Source organism: Punctularia strigosozonata (genome assembly GCF_000264995.1).
Source record: "Punctularia strigosozonata HHB-11173 SS5 unplaced genomic scaffold PUNSTscaffold_19, whole genome shotgun sequence".
NCBI classification, from domain to species: Eukaryota; Fungi; Basidiomycota; class Agaricomycetes; order Corticiales; family Punctulariaceae; genus Punctularia; species Punctularia strigosozonata.
In genome coordinates, this window is record NW_006767451.1 from 329,432 (window position 1) to 348,681 (window position 19,250).

A 19,250-nucleotide genomic window follows, 5' to 3' on the forward strand; every position below is an offset into this window, starting at 1 on the left:
TTGGTGGTGCCCTACGGGTCATTTCTCGTTCTTGCCTCTTCACGCCGCAGGGTCGTACGCTGGTGAAGTGGACTGTGCGGCTGACTATATTGTTTCCTCATACATCCCGTCCATCACTATCCAGCGCAAGGCCCAAGAGCAGCTGCAATTATCCGTTCACGAACACCACAAAGCCTTACTCGTTGCGGAGTCCAATGCCCTCGGTTTTGGTGCTTTACCTCACGCTTCCGCTGAGGTGGAGTTAATTCACAATGTCTTACCCAAGTCCGTCAGGGTAATAGACGCCGTTAACGAAGCGGTCGATATGGAAGGGACAATCAAACAGTTCTTCGACGCTTCAATTGTGCACATGGCTTGTCATGGACGGCAGGACAAGGACGACCCTCTCAGTAGTGGTTTTATACTACGAAATGGAATACTCAAGATTTCTGACCTCATGGGACTCAAGATTCCCAATGCGTCCTTTGCATACCTAAGCGCTTGCCAGAGCGCTACTGGTGACGATATGCTGCCGGATGAAGGACTGCACCTAGCCGCGGCGATGATGTTTGTCGGGTTTCCGAGCGTGATTGGAACCATGTGGTAAGGCGTTGATTCGTTCTAAATCTGCATCATCGCTGAGATATTATTGTCAGGCCAATGAATGACGAAGACGGACCGGTCGTTGCTGAAACCGTGTATAAGGCGATGTTCAAGGACGGTTCAGGTACGATCGACTACGATGCGATACCCCGTGCTTTACATACCGCTGCCCGTCGTTTGCGCGAGGAAGGAGCTCACCCGAGTCGGTGGGCAACTTATATTCATTTGGGGGTTTGACGAAGAATGAGACGGATTGCGCAATGCGAACGAAATGACTGAATTACCGCGTGGTCGGCATGTTATGATCTATGGCAACTGTATATCACAGATAGGTAGCACTGAGCTCGTATACGGGGTCGAATTCCTCAGAAGCGGTAAGGCACGCGGCTACCTTGTACGGAGTCGTCTCACTTACGACTTGCTGACCGACAACGAAATGAAAGTCGCTTAAGAGCAGATTGACCAAGTAACGGTGTGTTCAGGGGGTAGTGCATAGACTGGCCAAAGCGTGGTAGGTAGGTAGGTATATTTCCGGCGCGGTCCCAATAGCGGAACAACCGGTTGCCGCACCGCACGTCAATACGCACGGCTTGGCGCACACAGTGCATCCACGGCCCCCGTGAGCTGCTATACAGCCGACACGCCGCTTCAGCACTGGTGGTTTCCGCATGATTGCCGCAGCTCGCGGTCTCGTTTTTGACCCTGGCCGCAACGACGTCATGATCGTCGCGCTCCCCCCCTTTCGCAATTTACTTTACTTGTTCGTCTCTTCTTCGTCGATTGCGAACGGAGCCTGCGCAACATTGGGTTCCAAGTATATGCAAGTTATGCAACACAAACTCGTGCCACTTAGGAGCAACACACGGTGGTCTTTGAGCGCTCGTACGATATCTTTCCGATGCTGTAACTCCTGACACCGTGGATGAAGCAGGAGATACCTTCGACCTGTTTGACATGGGATAGCAAGACGTGAACCCCATCGAGCGCATCGGCGCCCTCCTCGCGCCGTCCTGGCATGGCAGGCAATATATGTCCTCGTACGGGTGCGGTCGTCCGCAGATTGCGCGGGGCGGTGCCGTTGGATCTGTATAATCACTTACGGCACGGTTCTTCCTAACGCATTTCCGGATATGAAAGTATCGTCCCTACGGATTCTACGCGGACCTGCTCGACATCGTCCGACATGTACCCATGCGGGGGTGCGAATTCCTTTCAAGTTTCGCTATGCATTTGCATGTAGCCCTGTACGGCATGTCGACACGAAGTATATTACCCCCCCTGCTCCTTGTACCCTTCTGTACTTCCTTCGTTCCTGCGTCAGTTACGCGAATACAAATCTCCCGATCGCGCTAGCGCTTGAACTTGACGGCCACCTCGACTTCGCGAATGATGACGATGACACGGAAAGAAGGCGTGGGAAACGGCCCGGCCCTGGGCGAGAAGGGACATCAGAGGGCGGCGGGGAGCGCATGGTCGCCATCGTTCCCACCGCCCAGCGCTTTGGCCCCTCCTCCTCCTCATCCTCGTCGCTCGCAACTACTCGTCAAGACACCCTTCCAGCGCGCTCATTCTCGTTTTCTCTTTTCTTCCAGCTTATCCGACCACGCGATACGAGGGCCTGAGGCTCGATGCCCAGCTTATTCTCCCGCGCGCGGACGACGTCGACCAAGGGGACCAAAGACAAGGACAAGACCGCCGCCGCCGACGGGGCCCGCACACCGACCAAGAACGCACACAACGTAGCGTCTCCAAAGCTCGGCTTCGACGAGTTTGGCCGGGTCGTCAGCAGAGATGGAGGAGGGCGAGCGACGCCGAGCAAGTCGATGCGCGACCTGCGCCTGAAGACGTCCACGAAGGACCTCGCCCGCCCCGACTCGGCCCTCGGCGACCCGTTCCTCAGCGCCCTGCCCGACGGCAGCTTCCTCCCCCTCCAGCTCGACCCGCCCCGCTACGACGACCCCGCCGACCCCTCCGCCGACGCCGCCGACGCCGCCCACCACCCCCCGCGCGCGAGCCAGCACCGGCCCGACTACGGCTTCCTCTCCTACCAGCGGCACGTCGTCCTCCCGCCCGAACACGTCTCCGCGCTCGCCGAGCTCCTCTGCGCCGAGCTCGCCGCGCGCGGCCTCACGACGCCCTTCCTCTTCTCCTCGTCCGCGCTCGACGTCTCCGCGTCCGGCGTCCGCCGCCTCGTCGGCGCCTTCCTCGAGTGGTGCCGCACCCCGACGGCGGAGCGGGACGCCGCGTGGCGCGAGGAGGCGCGCTTCGCGGGCCCGCACGAGCTCGCGATGGCGCTCCGCTGGGGGCTCGCGAGGGTCGTCCGCGTGAGCGGCGGGCAGGAAATCCGCGGCCTGTTAGACTACAAGGACTACGTCGACTGGCGCGACGCCGAAGCCGGTACGTTCCTTCGTCTCGTCACACCCCCCCCCCTCCCGCCGCCTCTCCCTCCTTCGATCGCGAGCCCTGAATCGATAATATGCGTATATACTAACCACTCGGACTTAGCCTCCAACTACCCCGCGGCGCACTTCGCCGCGCTCCTGCCGGGCCTGCACCCGCTCGTGCGCTCGACGCTGCTCACCACGCTCGCGCTCCTCGCGCGGCTCACCGCGCACGCCGCGCGCTCGGGCCACACCCCGCCCACGCTCTCGCCCCTCTTCGGGCCTCTGCTCTTCGGCCTCGGGCCCGCCTCGCTCCCGTTCCGCCACGCGTACGTGCACTACCTCCGCGCCGCGCGCGCGGCGGAACACGTCCTGCTCGCGTTCGTGCGCTGGCAGGACCTGCCCGCGGGCGACGCGCACGCGCCGGAGAAGCGGGGCTGGGGCGCCGCGATGGGCGTGCCGCCGCGGCTGAAGGACTGGATCAGGGGGTACCCGGCGACGCTGCCCGGGTTCGGGGAGAAGGGGTGGGAGGGGGAGGTAGGGGGAGGAGCGGGCGCGAAGGGCGAGGAGGAGAGGCCGAGGGCGAGGAAGGGCGCGCGGACGGTCAGGGTCGTGGCGGTGCGGCGGAACGTGAGGATGTATAGTCCGGATCTGGTGAGGAGCGCGGCGGGGTGGGCGCAGAGGGCGGGCGGAGGAGGAGCGGCGGCGGGAGGGGCGGGGGCGAACGGGTTGGCGGGGAGCAAGGAGTGGGAGCGCGTCGCGCCGAGCACGCTCAAGCTCCCGCCGAGGTATTCGGACGGGTACAGGAAGAGGATGGACATGCCGCCGGGCGTGCATCCGGACACGGCCGCGCCCGCCGGGCTGTCGAGTGCGCCGAGCGCGGCGAGCAGTCTGTCGGCCAGCACGACGAGCACGTTGTTCGACGAGAAGGACTATTTCGGCGTGGGCGGGGGAGGCGGGGGCGGGGGAGCGGGGAAGGAGGGCGAGTTCAAGAGCTTGACGGACCTCAAGTGGGGAGAGTTCGAGACGGTCGGGTTCGGAGGCTTGGCGGACAATCGCAAACTGCAGTTTGACCTGACGGAGGGCGCACGGGCGGTGAGTTGCGCGTGTTCTTTGGGTTTTTTTCTCTTCCTTTTTTTCTTTTTCTTCGCGGCATCTGTTACTCCGTGTTCGTCATGTTTCGACGCGGATCGTGTCTTGCGTCCCTGCTATCTTTTCTTCCGAAATCACTTGAGCTCTATGCTGACTATTGACGCTCGTTCGATAGGCCCGTCAAGCGAAACGGCAGACGATGTCCTGGGATGACTTTTCCTCCTCTGGCTTTACGCGTTCGGACGCGCCCCTCAGCGCGACGCTCCAGTTCAGCACCCCGCTCGCGACGACGATCAGCAGTTGGCCGTCGCAACGGGACGAGATCCATCGTAAGCTGAAGAAGGTGAATATATGCGCTCCATCAGGTTCTGGTTCCCCTCGCTGACGCGCGTGCGATGTCAGGTTCAGAAGGGGCTGCCGAGCTTTGGGTGGGATACGGAACCGGTGATGGGCCCCGAAGAGTGGATAGAGGAGGCGTTCTTGGACGTGTTTTGCGATCTGATATACGGTGGTGGTTGGATGGACAGCGAGCGGGATCGGGAGGAGAGCGAAAGGGAGTGCAATTGGGCCTTGGTACGAATGTCCTCCGGGTTACCAGACCATACCTAGTACTCACTGCCGCGCAGGTCGAATTCAAGTCGCTCCCCGTCTCGCGCACCACCGTCTCCGGCACGGGCGACCCCCGCACGTCGACCTCGCTGTTCCTCTTCGAAGAGTTCGTCCCCGCCGAGTACCGCGCGCAGCTGGCCTCGTTCTCCTCGCCCAAGCGCCGGCGGCTGCCGAGCCTCTTCACCATCACCAAGTCGTCCTCCGGCGCGTCGCGCCAGTGGAAACCCGCGACGACGCTCAACGGTCGGCCGTACGCGCCTGGTTCGGGGCAGGTCCCGCAGAGCCCGTCGCTGCGCGAGGTCGAGTTCGAAGGGTTGCTCCGGGGCAAGAACGCGAGCGTGACAAAGGTGGTGACCCTCGAGCAGGGCGGCGGCGTGCGCACCGTCGCGCGCGGTCAGGTTGTCGTCCCGCCCGTGCGGACGAGCTCGGCCAACGCGACCTCCCCCGCGACGCCGGAGAAGGACAGCAAGACGACGACACCCGCGCGGGATAAGACGGCGCGGTTCGGGATCGTGGCGCCCCAAAGTATGCGCAGCCGGCGCGAGTCGCGCGTTCCCCCCGCTGACTCGCAGAGCATAGACTTCGAGACGCGGCTGGCGAGCATGTCGGACGACGACGGCTCGCCGCCGGGATCGGGCACGCCGCGGCGCGACAAGCGGCGCTCGAAGGACGACGCGTGGGTCGATATCCTCGTCGCGACCGCCGGGAGGCGTATGGCGGGCCAGGACGCGGACCCGGCGATGCTCGCCGTTCGTCGCGGGCTCAAGGGCGGCCGGAGCGACCCCGAGCTTGCGAGCCAGGAGGTCGCGGCCGCGCTCGCGGCGGTGCAGGGACAGGTGTTCTCGGACGACGAAGACGGGGAGGTCGAGCCCGCGCACAAGGGGGAGGTCGAGCGCGGGCGCAAGGGCGAGCCCGCGCACCGGCACGAGATGGAGGCCGCGGAGGATGAGGACGGGGACGAGCTCTCGCCCGGGGACGTGGAGCCGGCGCCGCCCGCGCGCGACTCGATGCTGTCGTCCGAGTTCGACGCGACGCCGCGGACGAGCGAGGCGGACGAGAGCGAGGAGTCCGGGAGCCCGGCCGCCGCGGCGCTCGCTGAGCTCCGGAAACGCGCGGGTATGGGCTACTTTGCTGCCCACCCGGACCGGCTCGCGCGAGGCGCGGCACCGCGCCCAGCAAGCAACTTCGAAGATCCGCGAGCGCGGCTGGCGCGGGACGAGGAGAGCGACGAGGAGGAAGCAGAAGCGCAATCGCCGTACGGCGGGCTGGAGGATCACCCGCATGGGCCTCCGAGTAGGCCTGTAAGGCCACTTCCCGTTCCGCAGGCCACCACGCCACCAGCGCCGGCATCAATCACACCGCTAAAGCTTGAAGTGCCGCTTTCGACTCCACCTAGGGACACGCCGTCGCCGGCGAAGGACGCAGCTGGACCGATCAGCCCGGGTGCCGTCGCAGGCGCGCGCGCGATCGGCGGCAAGACCTCCGCGCTGATCGAGATGTACCGCCAGAAGGAGAAGGGTGGCGCCGCGCCCAGCGACCAACCGTTCCCGACGCAGCCGTCGCGCCTGCCTGTGCGTTTGCTTCCGACGCCCGGCAAGCCCGCGTCGCCCGAGGCCCCGGCGATCGTTCCGTCGCGATCGCCATCCCGCTCGCCAAACGGCAGCCCTGCGAATGCGCTCCCGGGCAAGACGCCGGAGCAGCTGGGTGTTGCCCCCAAGAAGGTATCGCCAAACCCGTCGCCGCCGTTGCCCGACGCGGTTCCGGTGCGCGTCGAGCCTGTCCGCGAAGCATCCGTTCCGAGATACGTCCACGGAGCGCCGTTGCACAACCTCGTGGAGGAGGAAGAGGAAGAATAGAAGTCGATCCGATCCATCGTCAAAACAGGACGCGAAATCCGCTCCCAACGCCAAATCATATCCCATGCAAAGATACCATCCCCCCTACTCCACCCTTTGGATCCCTTGATGAACTGTATGCTATCTCCCCGTCTATTGGTTGCCTTGTTTCGCCGGTGTAGAGGGGCCTCACACGACTGTTGGAACCATATCTCCGTCAAATGGCGATCTCCCTTTCCCCTATCGTTTCATCGCGTACTGCCCACGGACCAGGCAGCGACACATACATGCGGCCGGTCCTCACCTTTTCGGCGCTGCGCCGTTGATTACTTCAGGTTAATAAACTCCCTTGGACGATACCAACTACACACATACCTGCTGGTCTTCTGCTTCTTCACCTACATACACCCACATTCCTTTTGCCCGTTACTCCTGATCCTGGCTGACAGATCCCAAACGATAGCAATACCCCCACCCTCCGCGCACCAGATTTACGAAGATGCCGATCGGGCTTCTCGCACTACATGCCCTTCCTTCCTGCCGTCCTTGCCTCGAGCTCTTTGCTTACCACGTATGTTTTCCAGTACTCTCTGTTCCGATGCTATGTCTTTATCGCGTTGCATAATACAACATTTTCATTGCTGCTGCTGTCACTTTAGAGGACGCCCTTGATCACCCGCATAACGCACCCGCTCGTCAACGGGTCTCAATACGGTCCATTTTGGCCAACATACGTTACAACATACATCTGGGGATACGAAACACAGGTAACGGACATAGATTACGAAACCGATCATTCTCCTGGGGTATCCTCAACCCCCCTCCGTCCCGACCTTCATTCTGTTTTGCGCTTCTTGCTCTCTTTGAGGCGAGCGCTTTCCCTCTTCCTTTTCTGACCATCTTCCATCTCCACGCCGTCAGCCTCCAGTACGGTCGCGCCACCTGTGTTGAAGGGGGCGACCTTCTGGCGAATGCGCTTGGATCGACGAGGAACTGGACGACCTGACCCTGGAGATGGACCGGATGGGCCAGCCCTACGAGGTCGCGCGCGAGCCAGTTGGGGAGTGGGTATGCCGGATGCTGACTGCGATTCAACAAGCATGGCTTCCACCTCTACGAGCGAGCCTTCCTCAGGGATAGGATCGAGGACCATCGGGCGATAACAGGTGGCGGCACCGTCGACCTCAGCGGGTTCGTCCTTCGCGGCGGCGGCATCCTGGTTGCGGCCGGCCGTACGGGTGGGTATAGCGTCTGGGTTCGCGTTGGTCAGAGGCTGCTGCGAGCAAACCTCGGTTGGAGGGCATTCCTGAGGCCGTGCTGGCCTTGGATCAAGCAGCGCTTGGCGCCGTAAGCTCGCAAGCACCCTCCGCTCGTACGAGTTGCGCGGCTCGCCGTGGTCCTCTGGTTGCGCGTTCGTCTGTTGCCGGAGGTCCGCGGGCGGTCGCACTTGCGACTCTTCATATGCGAAGGTTATGCGCTCTGACGGGCGCCGGTCATTTTTCTCCTGGTATTTGGCGGCCATTTCTTGAGATAATGCGTTGCTGAAGGGTAAGGGTCCAACGTTCGCAGGAGGAAGCACGCATGTTCGGAGCCAGCGTGCGTCGCGGGCCTTGCGAAGGCTCCAACGTTGACCATGATCGTTCTCGAGCAAACCGCCCAATGTTTCTCGAGCTACGTGAGTCGGAACGCTTTAGTACCATCGGTAGCACTTCAGCATGATGACGGACCTTCTGCGGTGACAGGCAGTGTGCTGATATCTTCGATCTGAAAGCGCCTCCCTGCTAGCCGTGCTTCCAAGGTGAGTAGCGTTGGGTTGATGTGAAAAACCATTTTCCTGAACAGTCTGGAAGACGTTTCAGTGACAGCAGATGAATGATAATAGCGTCACTACATACACGAAGAACATGATTCCTCCTACCCCGTATGCATCGCTGCGCTCGTTATACATACCCCTTTTCACTTCAGGAGGAGCCCAATTAGCAGTTCCACCCATCCCCTGTGCAATGCTCATGAGCCTGAGATACGTCGTATTCGTGTGAGTAGGTACTAACAATTATGCGGTCCGGATCTTTGTCCGTTGGGATCGTGAGACCGAAATCCGACATTTTGACTGTGAGGACGCCTCTTCTGTCCTTATCAAACACCAGGACGTTCTGAGTGCATGTTAGCGTCAAATGCGAAATGCGAAAGGGAGCACAAACATCAGGTTTGACGTCAGCGTGTAAGAATCCTTCTCCATGCAGATACTGCAGTAAGAACGTAAGTCAGCAGTATATGACGCCAAGAGATGAACGTCACCAAGAGTCCTTCGATCACTTGCGCTATGACGGGCTGAGCAAGATCCTCGGCTAGCAACATGAGACATCTTGAGTGTTGTCTTCAAGCATAGATATAAAAACATCACGCACAGAGCTTCCCTTCCTGTTCGACGTAGTCGTGCAGGCTCCCAAAGCGAGCCAATGGAGAGACAAAATCTTGGGTCATGTCAATATTATTCTCAAACAATCAGCGACTCGGTCACTTACATACATGGGATGCCTCACGACACCAGTCCATCAACCGCGCTAAGTTCGGGTGAATAAAGCCCTCCCATCGGCGAATATCGTCCTTGAGTTTGTGAAAGGAACCAATATGTAGTCGTACGCCCTTGATCGCCACCGCACGGCCAGTAGCATTGCAACTGGCAAGCATCACGACTGAGTGAAATGTTTGTCTTCAATGAATGAATACGAGGGTAGAACCATGTCAACAGCTCACCTGCTTCGCCTCCTTTACCGATCTCAGTTCGAACATTATATCCTTCAAGTCCTGGAGGATACTCTGGAATATTTTTCAAACAGTGATAGATGTAATCTTCGTATGCACATGAGCGCGCGTGTAGACAATTCCTCTTGGATTTTACGCACCGACATTGTTAATCCGTACGCTAGCGTCCGGGATCACTGTATGGACGCAGTGATGAGCGACTTCCGCTCCGTCAACCTGAGAAAGTGATAAGAAAATGCCCCAGCAGTGAAGATATATCGCGCACATAAACGGCGCAAGCTTCGGTTTCCCGTGATATCTGCAGCTCTTCTTTGGCACCTTGTTCAGTTCGGACGCTAACTTTCGTGAGTTTCGCGACGAGCATATCCCTGCCTACACCGGGAGTGAGGTGACGCACACTGGAGGGAAGCTAGGCTCACCTTGTACTGTGTCGTAGACAGGCCACTCTCGTTTTGATTTATGGAGGACGACATGCTCCTTGGCCTTCACGGACGACTGGAGAAACCCATGCGGATCCACGGTCTGTCGTAGCTGATATTTGATGGATGCGTGTCGAGCGAATCTAGCCTTGGATCCAAGATCTAATGGGGCCATGTCGCGCAAGTTAGACGGGGGAAGAGAAATAAGCTCGCCTTATATGCAGCGCAGCGGCTCGGGAGTGGCCCTCCGCTCGTGCATTGTCTTGTCACACATGGGACGGCCACAGAGATGCTGCGCGGGTGGGAGAGGTAATATTATTCATCCCTTAGAGAGACAGAAGGAAGATCATGATGAGACTCGGCGTCCGGGCAAATGCTGTAACGTAGATCAACTCCTGAGTCGCCTAGTCAATATGTGACCCTACATGTCCGGTGTTGTAGGTCAAGGCAAGGTCCACACGGGAGCACTCTGTCGCATGCACATACAAGGCAACGCACCGGAGCGCACGGGAGGACCGAAGAAGAATAGTGTGATTCCTGGGCGAGATAAAGCTAGAATGACCAAGTCTCGAAGGGAATGGGCATCGCTTCTGTCCCGTTTACAATTTCCGGATTAGCCATGCTATCGTTAGACCTCGGATCCAATTCCTCTACATCTAGCCAGCGATAATGATCGAGAATACGAAGACGCCACCGCCTTCGATCTTCGTCCCATTCCGCCAATTCATTGTCTAAATGGTTCACAAAAACCGGATTGCCTTCCTCGTACCCTTGGGTACGCCTCTGTTCCATTATCCATGGCGGGAAAGTCTGCATCGCCTTGACAAGGCAGTCGAAGCATCTCCCGGATCTGAGATGCCAGCGCTGCAGGACGCCGTAAATACTTTCGGGGATATGTTGCAACTGAAACTTGATTTGTTGGCTGAAGACTCGGGAAGGTCGAGGACGGAGTGCTGCAGGAAAGACAAGCACGTCGGTATCGACGTTTCCTTGCATGAGCAATCCCGTCTGGGACATCAGGCATATCTCAGCCGTCATGCGCGGCTGAAGACGAGCTTCTGGTGGACATGCCGACCAGTCGTGGAAAGGTATTCCTTGGACGTCCACGCCGACTCGTGGTCTGGGTTTCAAGAAAATTTCCCGATTGACGCGTTGTTGGTGATCCTCACTTCGACGACAATCGTGGCACTTCGAATTGTTGTTGCGGAAGTCGTCGAAGAGAACGTATACCGTGCGGAGCTCCTCGTCAGAGTAATCTGGGCGAGCAGAGTGGTCACCACCGGACTGCAGCCGTCTCAGCACTGAGATCAGAGTACGGACGTCTTGTGACCGTCTTTCCTTCGTTGGTTCTCGCTGAGGTTGCTTTGATGATCTTGAAGTCACCTGAATTTCAGCCCCACTGCAACGATAAGATGAGCATATCGTGCTGGATTGCAAGTGGGGGCAACGCACATGGGTGGCGACGGGTTTACGTGCTCGTGCTCTAAACCAATTCGTCTCGCTCGAGACTCCACCCGCTGAGCGTCCAACTTCTCGACGTCGTTGAGCAAACACTGAGCGCTGGCGAGAGCGTGTGATAGCGATTCCTCCATGTCGGCGATAAGCTGCCTTGGCCCCTGTTTCCCCTCTCGCAGCTTCTTCAGCTCCGACGCCAGCCACAAAGCGCGATCATGCTCTCGCATTGGGATCTTCCCAGTGGTTCGGGATCCGAGTCCCTTACGACGTCTTTTGGGAAGGGGCTCCTCATCAGGAGCAGGGGGTCGCGCTCGCTTGTCGGGACGTTCGGGAACAGTGGCCGCATTGTGTGTGGTGGGAGTAGGCGTCTTAGATCTGTTACTTGACGGTCGCGGTTTGGCAGCGAAGTTGCTTGATGGATAATCCAGAGATAAAGATGAGCGAGCCTTGGAGGCATCTTCACGACGCGAAGCACCTGGAATTCTCCAAGGACGGATATGAGACCATGCATGAGCAGACTTGAATGTGGCGCACCGGAAGCGAGACTGTCTGCTCTACCGTTGAGTACGCCAACAGCGTCGTAAAATCCAGCCCATGCTGATGCCCTTCGTCCCATTGCTTGCAAAGACTGTTTCGTAGACGGTTGACCGTCTCTCTGACGTGTGTGAGGGCGCGGCTCGTTGTTTCTTGCACCGGCGAAGACACGCTCCTTCAGTGTGGCAGATCTCAGTCGCATCTCGGGCGATATATATATATATATCGATTGGAGGGGGCAAAGCAGCAAGTGAACTGATTCAAGCAAATATGGAGGCGGTCAGATCGTTGAGAGGTGGGAGCCAGTATTTGCTATCGTTTGCACCAATGTGGCGCGTTCTGTTGATTTCCATACTCCCAATCAACTACGCTCGTCCTCCGCCCGTGAAACCAATGACAACTCAAGGACTGCCTATCACAGCGTTCATAGATATTCCCCAACTTCTGGATGTGCTACACGATGCGCTCAAAGGTACTAAGGTTTTCCCAAAACCACCTCACGTTGGCAGTGGCGTCCACTGATTTTTTTGTAGCACATCAGGATCTTTGGTTTGCAGGTCTTCTGCACGGGAATGTATGCCCCGGTAATATAATGATAGTCGATTCCCAAGGAACTAGTATGGGCTGCCTGCTAGGTGCAGATGGCGGGGTGACTACGGACCAACGAGCTCTTCCTGGGCAACACCAAGTGGAAGAACACGCAATATGGGACCTCATGAAGTATGCGAGAAAGAATTATGACTTAGAAGTTACGGATGCAGATGCGAAAAAGGTTCTGTCGTTTTGCGACGATGTCTATACGGATCGTTTTTGGGCAGACGCCCAGGAGGCATGGGCAGACAAGGTGCGCGAACTTCGACCTCGCACTATGACGTTGCTGACCTGAACCAAGTTCTGCGTGGACGACTTAATCGCTTCGGTGCGCGCTTTTCCCTTCCAACGTGATGTCGTTGATGACGGGTACGACAGCGCCCCTGGCCCTGGTTTGATGACCGCGTTGTCGAGGCGGCGCAGCGCGCAGTGAGTGAGTCTAACTTTGCGTTCCGGGTTCGCTCAGACGTTTCCGGTAGGGCACGAAATTGTTCATGAGCGCCGAACTCTTATGGACAGATAAAATGCCAACATCACTGAAGACAAACGGGGGCGAACGATATTCCATGTTGGAATATACCATCAAGGACGGGGCCGTTCTCCATGACATGGAGGCTTTCTTATTGGTCCTTGTCTACCTTTGCATCACATGCAACGGCTCGGGCGACTGCCGCGGACAATTTTACGAGGACGAGTGGCTGTCGTACCTTGCCCACTCGCTGTTCGATTATGACTTATCTGATGATGCCGAACGTCTGCTTCGTCTACGTGGTTTTAATCAGCTTCATCACCAACGGCGCTCATTATTCCGATACGACACGATGACGAGCGACATCCTTCCCGTATTTCTTCCCCAGATGATCTGCTTGCAAGAACTTGCGCTCAGATGGTGGCGAGTGCTCAATTTTTCGTATAAGAGATTCAATCGCTTCACGCCGGGAGTCATACACGATCAACTTATAAAGATATTGGACGAAGAATCGGCACGCGTCAAGATCATGCTCTCGGAAACAAAGGAATCCAGGAGAATCACACCCTCTCCTACGCCTAGCATTGCAGCCATGTAGTCAGAGGAACTTCCAGTTCTCGTAACCTCGGGATATAGGCGACAGATATGCGAGATCTACTCCAGTCGTGGATTGATCTGTTTCTCTATCGTTCCTTTTTGGCTTCGCTGTCCTCCTGGTCTTCCTTGCGCTTCATGATTCTGTAATAGTCCCACATCATCGAATTACCCTATATGGACAGCAACCTATTCATATTGCGACATACACATAAACATATAACGTGCATAATAACCTATATTCAAGCGGCGTTCGGTCCTCAGAACTCATTCATCACCGTCTACTATCATTCTGTCCTGCGCTTCTTGCTACCTTCACTCCCAACGTCAGCCTTCTTCCGTTTCAGACCGTGTCCACTCTCGGTGGCTTCGTTCTCTGCACCCGGTTCAGTGCCGCACTCCCGTTGAACACGCAACGACCGTGTATCCGGAGAGACTGTTCCCGCGGCGGACCCCAGCGACGGGCAAACAGCTCGGGCCTTCCGACGGCGTGACGGTTGAGTAGGCCGCGATTCTACTGGTCGGGAGGTGGAACCCTGCGCCTCCTTTACCTCGCTCCTCTCGGTATCGTTGGGGTTCGCAGAGTCGGGGTACTCTTCGGCTATGCGCGGCGGCCCGGATCTTTGAATCTTTGCCTGGTATCTTGAAGCCATGTCGTCAACCAGATCGCTGGTGAAGGGAGTTGGCTGACTCCGATCGGAGGGAAGCACGCATCCATCGAACCACGACCACTTGCGAGCCCAGAGAAGATCCCAGCGCACTAGTTCGTTCGTTTGTAGCAGACCACCGAGGAGCGCAACACCTATGCAAGGGCTTCAAAGCTCGTCGAGCAGGTCTTACATCATTACTCACCCTCGGGGCTCAATTTGGCTTCCTTCATACGCTCAATCTGGGAGCGCCTAGTCGCCATTTGTGTCTTGAACGTATGCTTTCCAGCCTTCACGAGATGAGGCATCAATTCAAGAAGGCTGATGGGCGCGCGTGAGCTGAGCAGAGCGACCAGTAGATTTCAGACACCTACACGAAGAACATTATCCCTCCCACGCCGTAGGCGTCGCTGCAATCGTTATACAAACCTTTTGTAACTTCCGGCGGCGCCCAATTGGCGGAGCGTGTTACGGCCTGTGTCACGTCAATATTAGCAGCAGCGTGAGTGCGAGTTCACGACGACTAACCGCTCCACACCCGAGAGTCTGATCCATAGGAGTCGAAAGACCGAAGTCCGAGAGTTTGATGCTGAGAACACCATCGTTGCCTTTGCCGAAAACCAGAATGTTCTGTGGTGCGTATGTTAAGTCAGAATAGAGACAGGTAACGGAGTACGTACATCTGCTCTCATGTCGCCATGCAGAATATCTTGGCTGTGCATATACTAATGGCAAGAAGTAAGTCACAGACGGTGCAAAAAGTGGACAAAGCAACCTGCAGGCCCTCTATCGCTTGGGCAACTACCGGCCGTGCAAGTAACTCCGCTAGAGATACGAAGTTTGAATGAGCATGGAGAACCTAAACCGGTAGATGGACGCCTCACATAGCTTCCCTTCCTGTTCAATGTAATCCCGAAGATTCCCGTACCGTGCCAAAGGGGAGACTAGGGCTTCGTCATCGTTTATACATGTGCAAGTGCACTGTAAACGGGCTACTGACCTATCATCGTACCCCCAATCCTGTACCAGTCGTCAAGCCGGAGCACATGCGGATGAATGAGCCGTTCCCAGCGGCGGATGCCTTCGGCGATCTTTCGACGCGTTTCTGAGTTCAGCACCATGGACTTGACTGCAACTGCGCGATCTGTAGCAACGTATTGTGCGATCCTTACTTTCATATCTAGAAGATGACGCATGGATGGTCAACGACAGAGCGAAGCTCCAATGATGTCTTGCGCTTCAACTCACCTCCCACCCCGCCGATGACACGATGGAGCGCATAGCGGCCCTCGTGCAGAGGAGCGTCTTCCACATGTTCCATATCGTGGTATATATACTCTGTAAAGGAGTTAGAGGTATCCGACCGTCGACTTGAGTTATGCGCACCTGTATCGTCAATGCGTACGAGGGCATCTGGCGGCATGGTGCATTGTTCATCCTCCAGAACCTCCTCTCCGTTGACCTGTAGATGATGAGAATCACGTTACAAGACGTTGAATGTCCCCGGATGAGCATCGCGTACGTAAATAGAGGATGGCTCCATCCCTCGCGCTATTCGCATCTCTTCTCTGACACCTCGCGGGGTCTGAATCAGAACCCTCTGCACTCTTGCAATGGGCTTATCAATCCCTGCGCCACCCGTGAGGTCAGGACACGTCGAAAGCATGTTAGATTCACCTTGTGCATCGGTATCGCAGACTCGCCACTGACTGATAGGTTTCTGAAAAACCGCATGCCCCTTGGACTTGGGATTTGAGGATTGCAGAAACCCGAACGGATCGAAGGTTTGTCGTAGTTCATACTTGAGGGAAGCAAGTTGAGCGAAGTTTTTCGACTCCTCCGGATCGCTTTCTGCAACTGGGGCCATCTTGGGCGAGGGTAACGAGACGAAGGTGGGATATGGGCAAGTGCAGCTTATATATGCCACTGGCTCCATGGTGGCCCTGATGTGGCTTTGTTCTTGTCATCTAAATTGTGAAGTTGTATCGTTATTGTGAGCACGACTCGCGTTGCAGCCAATAGGGGGATGCTGTCTGGTTGCACCGGCAACATGGTGGTTAGGAACAAAGCACGAAGTGCGACTACCGGCGTACAACTACCGGTCCCGGAATAGCTGGTGCCACCATATTGCTTCGTGAAGCAATGGCGCAAGAACACTTTCAATCAGACCAATCATGAAGAACCCGGCAGGTGTATAGTCGCGTCTATACAAGTGACATTTGTGGTAAAAAGGAGGACGGAAGATTCGCACAGAAGCAATAGGGGCTGAAATAGTTAAGCTTCGAAAGGTAGGTAAGTAGGTAGATTGCCGACGAGGTCCCGGTAGCGGAACAGCCCGGCCGGTTGCTGCGCTGCACGTACGCCGTCGACAACGTGCCCAGCGGTTTAACGGTTTTCGAAAGGGATCGGCTTTCCTATCGTTCCGTTGACGACTTTGGGATCAGCGAGGCTATCAGTATCCCTCCCCTCCAAGTCCTCCGCGTCGATCCATCGGTGATGATCGAGAATCAGATGACGCCACCGTCTGTGATCTTCGTCCCATTCTGCCACCTCATCGGCTAGGTTGTTCATGAAGACCGGATTACCGTTCTCGCAACCCCAGTCAGTGCTCTGTTCGATGATCCATGACGGGAACGTCCGCATGGCCCTGACGAGGCAGTCCAAGCATCGCCCGTAATCGATGTGCCAGCGCTCAAGCGCATTATAAACTCCACCAGGTATGTGGTGGAACTGGAACTTGAATTGCCTGGCCAGTACCCGAGGCCTTCGCGGTTCCAGGCGCGCCGGGACGACAAGCACGTCAGAACTGACTTCCCTATTCTCCGGAATGCAAAGTCGGTCCATCATGCGCGACTCCTTCAGCGTTCGTCTCAGCGGCCGTGTTCCGGGCATGCATGCGTCCCAGTCCTCGAAGTGCCATCCCTGTGCGTCCACGCCCATTCGTGGTCGAGGATGCCTGGACCATTCCGCCTCGAGACGTTGGTGCTGAAGATCGTTCCGGCGACAATCGTGGCAAGCCGGGGCTTCGTCAGAAAGATCGTTGTATAGGTTGTACAGGTCGCGGACGTCTTCGTTCATCGAATGGGTGAGAATATCGCTGGTGACCACGTGGTGAATTCGTTCCAGGGTGTCCATGACGGGCTTGAGGTTGCTTAGCGGGTTTTCGTCGCTGGAGGCGTCCGCGTGCGGTCGGGGTACGGAACCATCGGATCTACAGGAACGGCGGTGAGTAGACGAAGAACGACCCAAAGGGACAAAGTCGACGCACAAGGCGGGGCTGTCGCAACCAATCTCAGATCCATCGCTCACGGCTAATCGTTCTTCTCGCTGAACATTCAGATGCTCGATATCTTCGAGGAAGGTCCTGGCTTTGGCGAGAACACGGGATAAGTCCTCGTCTGTCTCGGATATAATTCGTCGAGCGCTTTCTATTTCGCCGCACATCTTCTTCAGCCCTATTGCCAGACCGAGAGCGTCAATCCATCGATCCTATGAGATGATTCACTAAGCTCATATCTTACCAGACGTCCTACGTCGCTTAACAGGGCGCTCCTCCACCGTTGGTGGTTCCCGAGCGCGTTTACGAGGTCGCATGGTGCGCGCCGCTCCTGGGGTGTCCAGGTTCGCGGTCGTGTCATCATTTCGGGTTGCCCGAGTTCTCCTGTTAATCACGGGAGGCCGGGATCCTACGAAACGGACACAGCGATGAAAACTTCGACGATGAGTGCGAGTTCCAAAGTGGCATCCTAGAGAACATACCACGTTGAGGCGCGTTTGTTGTACCCGACCGTGTTCCATGAGCGGCGTTGAATGCTTTCTGTGATCGCGGGCGAGGCAAAAGCTGCGTGTCTTGGTGGACGGTGTTATGAATTGCCGTGGAGGCAGCCTCAGCTCGTGCAGCAGATCTCAGTCGCATATCACGTAAATACTACTGATGATACCCAGTACTCGTTGAATGGTGGTGAAGCTCAAGCGAAGGGAATGCAGTCCGTCCTCGTCTGGGTGACCGAGACAGCCACGTGGCAAAATACAATAATTCGACAATAGAGCTGATTTGCAGCTGATAAATATTAGCGACGAATTCAATTCGCGGCCTCTCATTGGTGTGGAGAAGCAAGTTGACCGAGGTTTCCGTAGATAAATATTGGCTGCAAATCAGCTCTAATCATATCGAAGTTTCATCGCATCCTTGCGAAATCGAGTCCGGCATTACATTGCTGAGTTTCTGTTACATCGCTCAGTTACATCGCTAAGGTGTGCCCGCACCGGTCGCATTCCATGAGGATCAAGGTTCAGGTAGCGCGCAGGCACTGGCAAGATTATCCGAAGATTACAGTATAGTACAAATGATAAACAAACACTCAACCGAGTACTATACGTGGTCGTTCGTCCGATCCAGAGCTCATCAACATCAACATCAAAATCGCATAACAAACGTCTAGATTCGGAGAAGCGCGCTCGCTACGTATTGTTCTCAAGCTCAAGCTCAAGCTTGCTGCGGGTTCTCGTGCGGACGTTGTGACTGGTTCACGGCGGGCGGTGGGCCGGGAGGCGGTGCGTACGGGGAACTCGCGTACGGAGAGCTGGCGTAATCGGGTGGCGGGGCACCAGCTCCTGACCCGACGTCGTAGGGGGCGTATCCTCCCTTGCCAGATGGTGGAGGACCAGCGGGCTATTATTATACGTATCACCGTATCAGCATCAACGCGCCCTGGAATAAAGTGTGATACGAAACGCACCGGTGCAAAGCCACTCTGCGGGTTGTACGCCCCATAATCGCCGCCCACCGGTCCGCCGCCCCAATGCGTCTGCGGCGGGTACTGCGGCGGACTCGTCGCGTACGCTCCGGCTCCGTTCACTCCGTATCCGCCGTACCCCGAGTTCGGGAAGTTGTTGGGATTGGTGTTGACGTAGGCCAGATTGGCCTGCTGGATCCTCCTCCTGCGGTAGAACGATAAGCCGCTGAGGAGGACGACGAAGCCGACGAAGACGGCAATGGCGATCGCGATGCGCGCGCCGGTGGAGAGGCGGCAGCGCTCGTTGCCGAACTGGTCGATGAAGCAGTTGGCGGCGTGCGCGGGAGTCGAGAGTGCGAGGGCGATGAAGGTCGCTGATAAAGCGTATGCTGCGAACGTTGCGAGGTATATGGTCAGTGAAGAAGTCGAAAAGGAGGATGGGCTTACTCGTCATATCAGTGTCAATTATGAGGTGTTAGGGAATGGTTCGGTCGTTTCGATCGTGACGAGAATAGCAAGGAAGCTTGGATATCGTTAGCG

The 19,250-nt window shown here is 57.0% G+C and overlaps 8 protein-coding genes across 8 annotated transcripts; 3 read left to right on the top strand and 5 right to left on the bottom strand.

The window, feature by feature from the left end:
* Positions 1-70: 70 nt before the first annotated feature.
* On the top strand, positions 71-819 carry PUNSTDRAFT_76828 (uncharacterized protein; the record flags this gene model as incomplete). Its single annotated transcript, XM_007388572.1, has 2 exons — positions 71-582; positions 636-819. Coding segments are annotated over 2 exons (696 nt in total), but the record flags the coding sequence as incomplete, so codon positions are not given.
* A 1,391-nt stretch (positions 820-2,210) lies between these two features.
* Positions 2,211-6,520, top strand: PUNSTDRAFT_138889 (uncharacterized protein; the record flags this gene model as incomplete). Its single annotated transcript, XM_007388573.1, has 5 exons — positions 2,211-2,979; positions 3,088-4,058; positions 4,231-4,398; positions 4,458-4,628; positions 4,682-6,520. The coding sequence occupies 5 exons, from the start codon at positions 2,211-2,213 to the stop codon at positions 6,518-6,520; spliced, it is 3,918 nt and encodes a 1,305-aa protein (XP_007388635.1).
* Positions 6,521-7,334: 814 nt separating this feature from the next.
* Positions 7,335-9,859, bottom strand: PUNSTDRAFT_138890 (kinase-like protein; the record flags this gene model as incomplete). Its single annotated transcript, XM_007388574.1, has 12 exons — positions 7,335-8,170; positions 8,227-8,342; positions 8,395-8,495; positions 8,551-8,652; positions 8,701-8,745; positions 8,798-8,847; positions 8,908-8,973; positions 9,025-9,195; positions 9,257-9,352; positions 9,406-9,481; positions 9,531-9,637; positions 9,685-9,859. The coding sequence occupies 12 exons, from the start codon at positions 9,857-9,859 to the stop codon at positions 7,335-7,337; spliced, it is 1,941 nt and encodes a 646-aa protein (XP_007388636.1).
* Positions 9,860-10,236: 377 nt separating this feature from the next.
* Positions 10,237-11,276, bottom strand: PUNSTDRAFT_138891 (uncharacterized protein; the record flags this gene model as incomplete). The annotated part of the gene is made up of 2 exons (XM_007388575.1): positions 10,237-11,083; positions 11,137-11,276. The coding sequence occupies 2 exons, from the start codon at positions 11,274-11,276 to the stop codon at positions 10,237-10,239; spliced, it is 987 nt and encodes a 328-aa protein (XP_007388637.1).
* Positions 11,277-12,292: 1,016 nt separating this feature from the next.
* On the top strand, positions 12,293-13,331 carry PUNSTDRAFT_138892 (uncharacterized protein; the record flags this gene model as incomplete). Its single annotated transcript, XM_007388576.1, has 4 exons — positions 12,293-12,517; positions 12,566-12,592; positions 12,643-12,693; positions 12,744-13,331. 4 exons carry the CDS (start codon positions 12,293-12,295, stop codon positions 13,329-13,331), a joined length of 891 nt encoding a protein of 296 aa, XP_007388638.1.
* Positions 13,332-13,614: 283 nt separating this feature from the next.
* PUNSTDRAFT_138893 (kinase-like protein) lies at positions 13,615-15,841 on the bottom strand (the record flags this gene model as incomplete). Its single annotated transcript, XM_007388577.1, has 12 exons — positions 13,615-14,129; positions 14,180-14,295; positions 14,349-14,449; positions 14,503-14,604; positions 14,655-14,699; positions 14,750-14,799; positions 14,859-14,918; positions 14,975-15,154; positions 15,223-15,312; positions 15,361-15,436; positions 15,497-15,603; positions 15,652-15,841. 12 exons carry the CDS (start codon positions 15,839-15,841, stop codon positions 13,615-13,617), a joined length of 1,632 nt encoding a protein of 543 aa, XP_007388639.1.
* A 351-nt stretch (positions 15,842-16,192) lies between these two features.
* Positions 16,193-17,568, bottom strand: PUNSTDRAFT_146657 (uncharacterized protein; the record flags this gene model as incomplete). Its single annotated transcript, XM_007388578.1, has 3 exons — positions 16,193-17,185; positions 17,243-17,429; positions 17,496-17,568. 3 exons carry the CDS (start codon positions 17,566-17,568, stop codon positions 16,360-16,362), a joined length of 1,086 nt encoding a protein of 361 aa, XP_007388640.1. The 3' UTR covers positions 16,193-16,359.
* A 610-nt stretch (positions 17,569-18,178) lies between these two features.
* Positions 18,179-19,239, bottom strand: PUNSTDRAFT_55738 (uncharacterized protein). Its single transcript, XM_007388579.1, has 2 exons — positions 18,714-19,239; positions 18,179-18,646 (listed from the first exon to the last, which is right to left on the bottom strand). Exons 1-2 carry the CDS (start codon positions 18,746-18,748, stop codon positions 18,502-18,504), a joined length of 180 nt encoding a protein of 59 aa, XP_007388641.1. The 5' UTR covers positions 18,749-19,239; the 3' UTR covers positions 18,179-18,501.
* Between the last annotated feature and the right edge of the window lie 11 nt (positions 19,240-19,250).

What these genes read in the sequence shown, in the direction of transcription:
- PUNSTDRAFT_55738 (XM_007388579.1), bottom strand. Translation starts at nt 18,748, where the DNA reads ATGGGGCGTACAACCCGCAGAGTGGCTTTGCACCG. An exon ending in CGCAGAGTGGCTTTGCACCG is followed by an intron (nt 18,647 to 18,713) that starts GTGCGTTTCGTA and finishes GTATAATAATAG; the next exon opens with CCCGCTGGTCCTCCACCATC.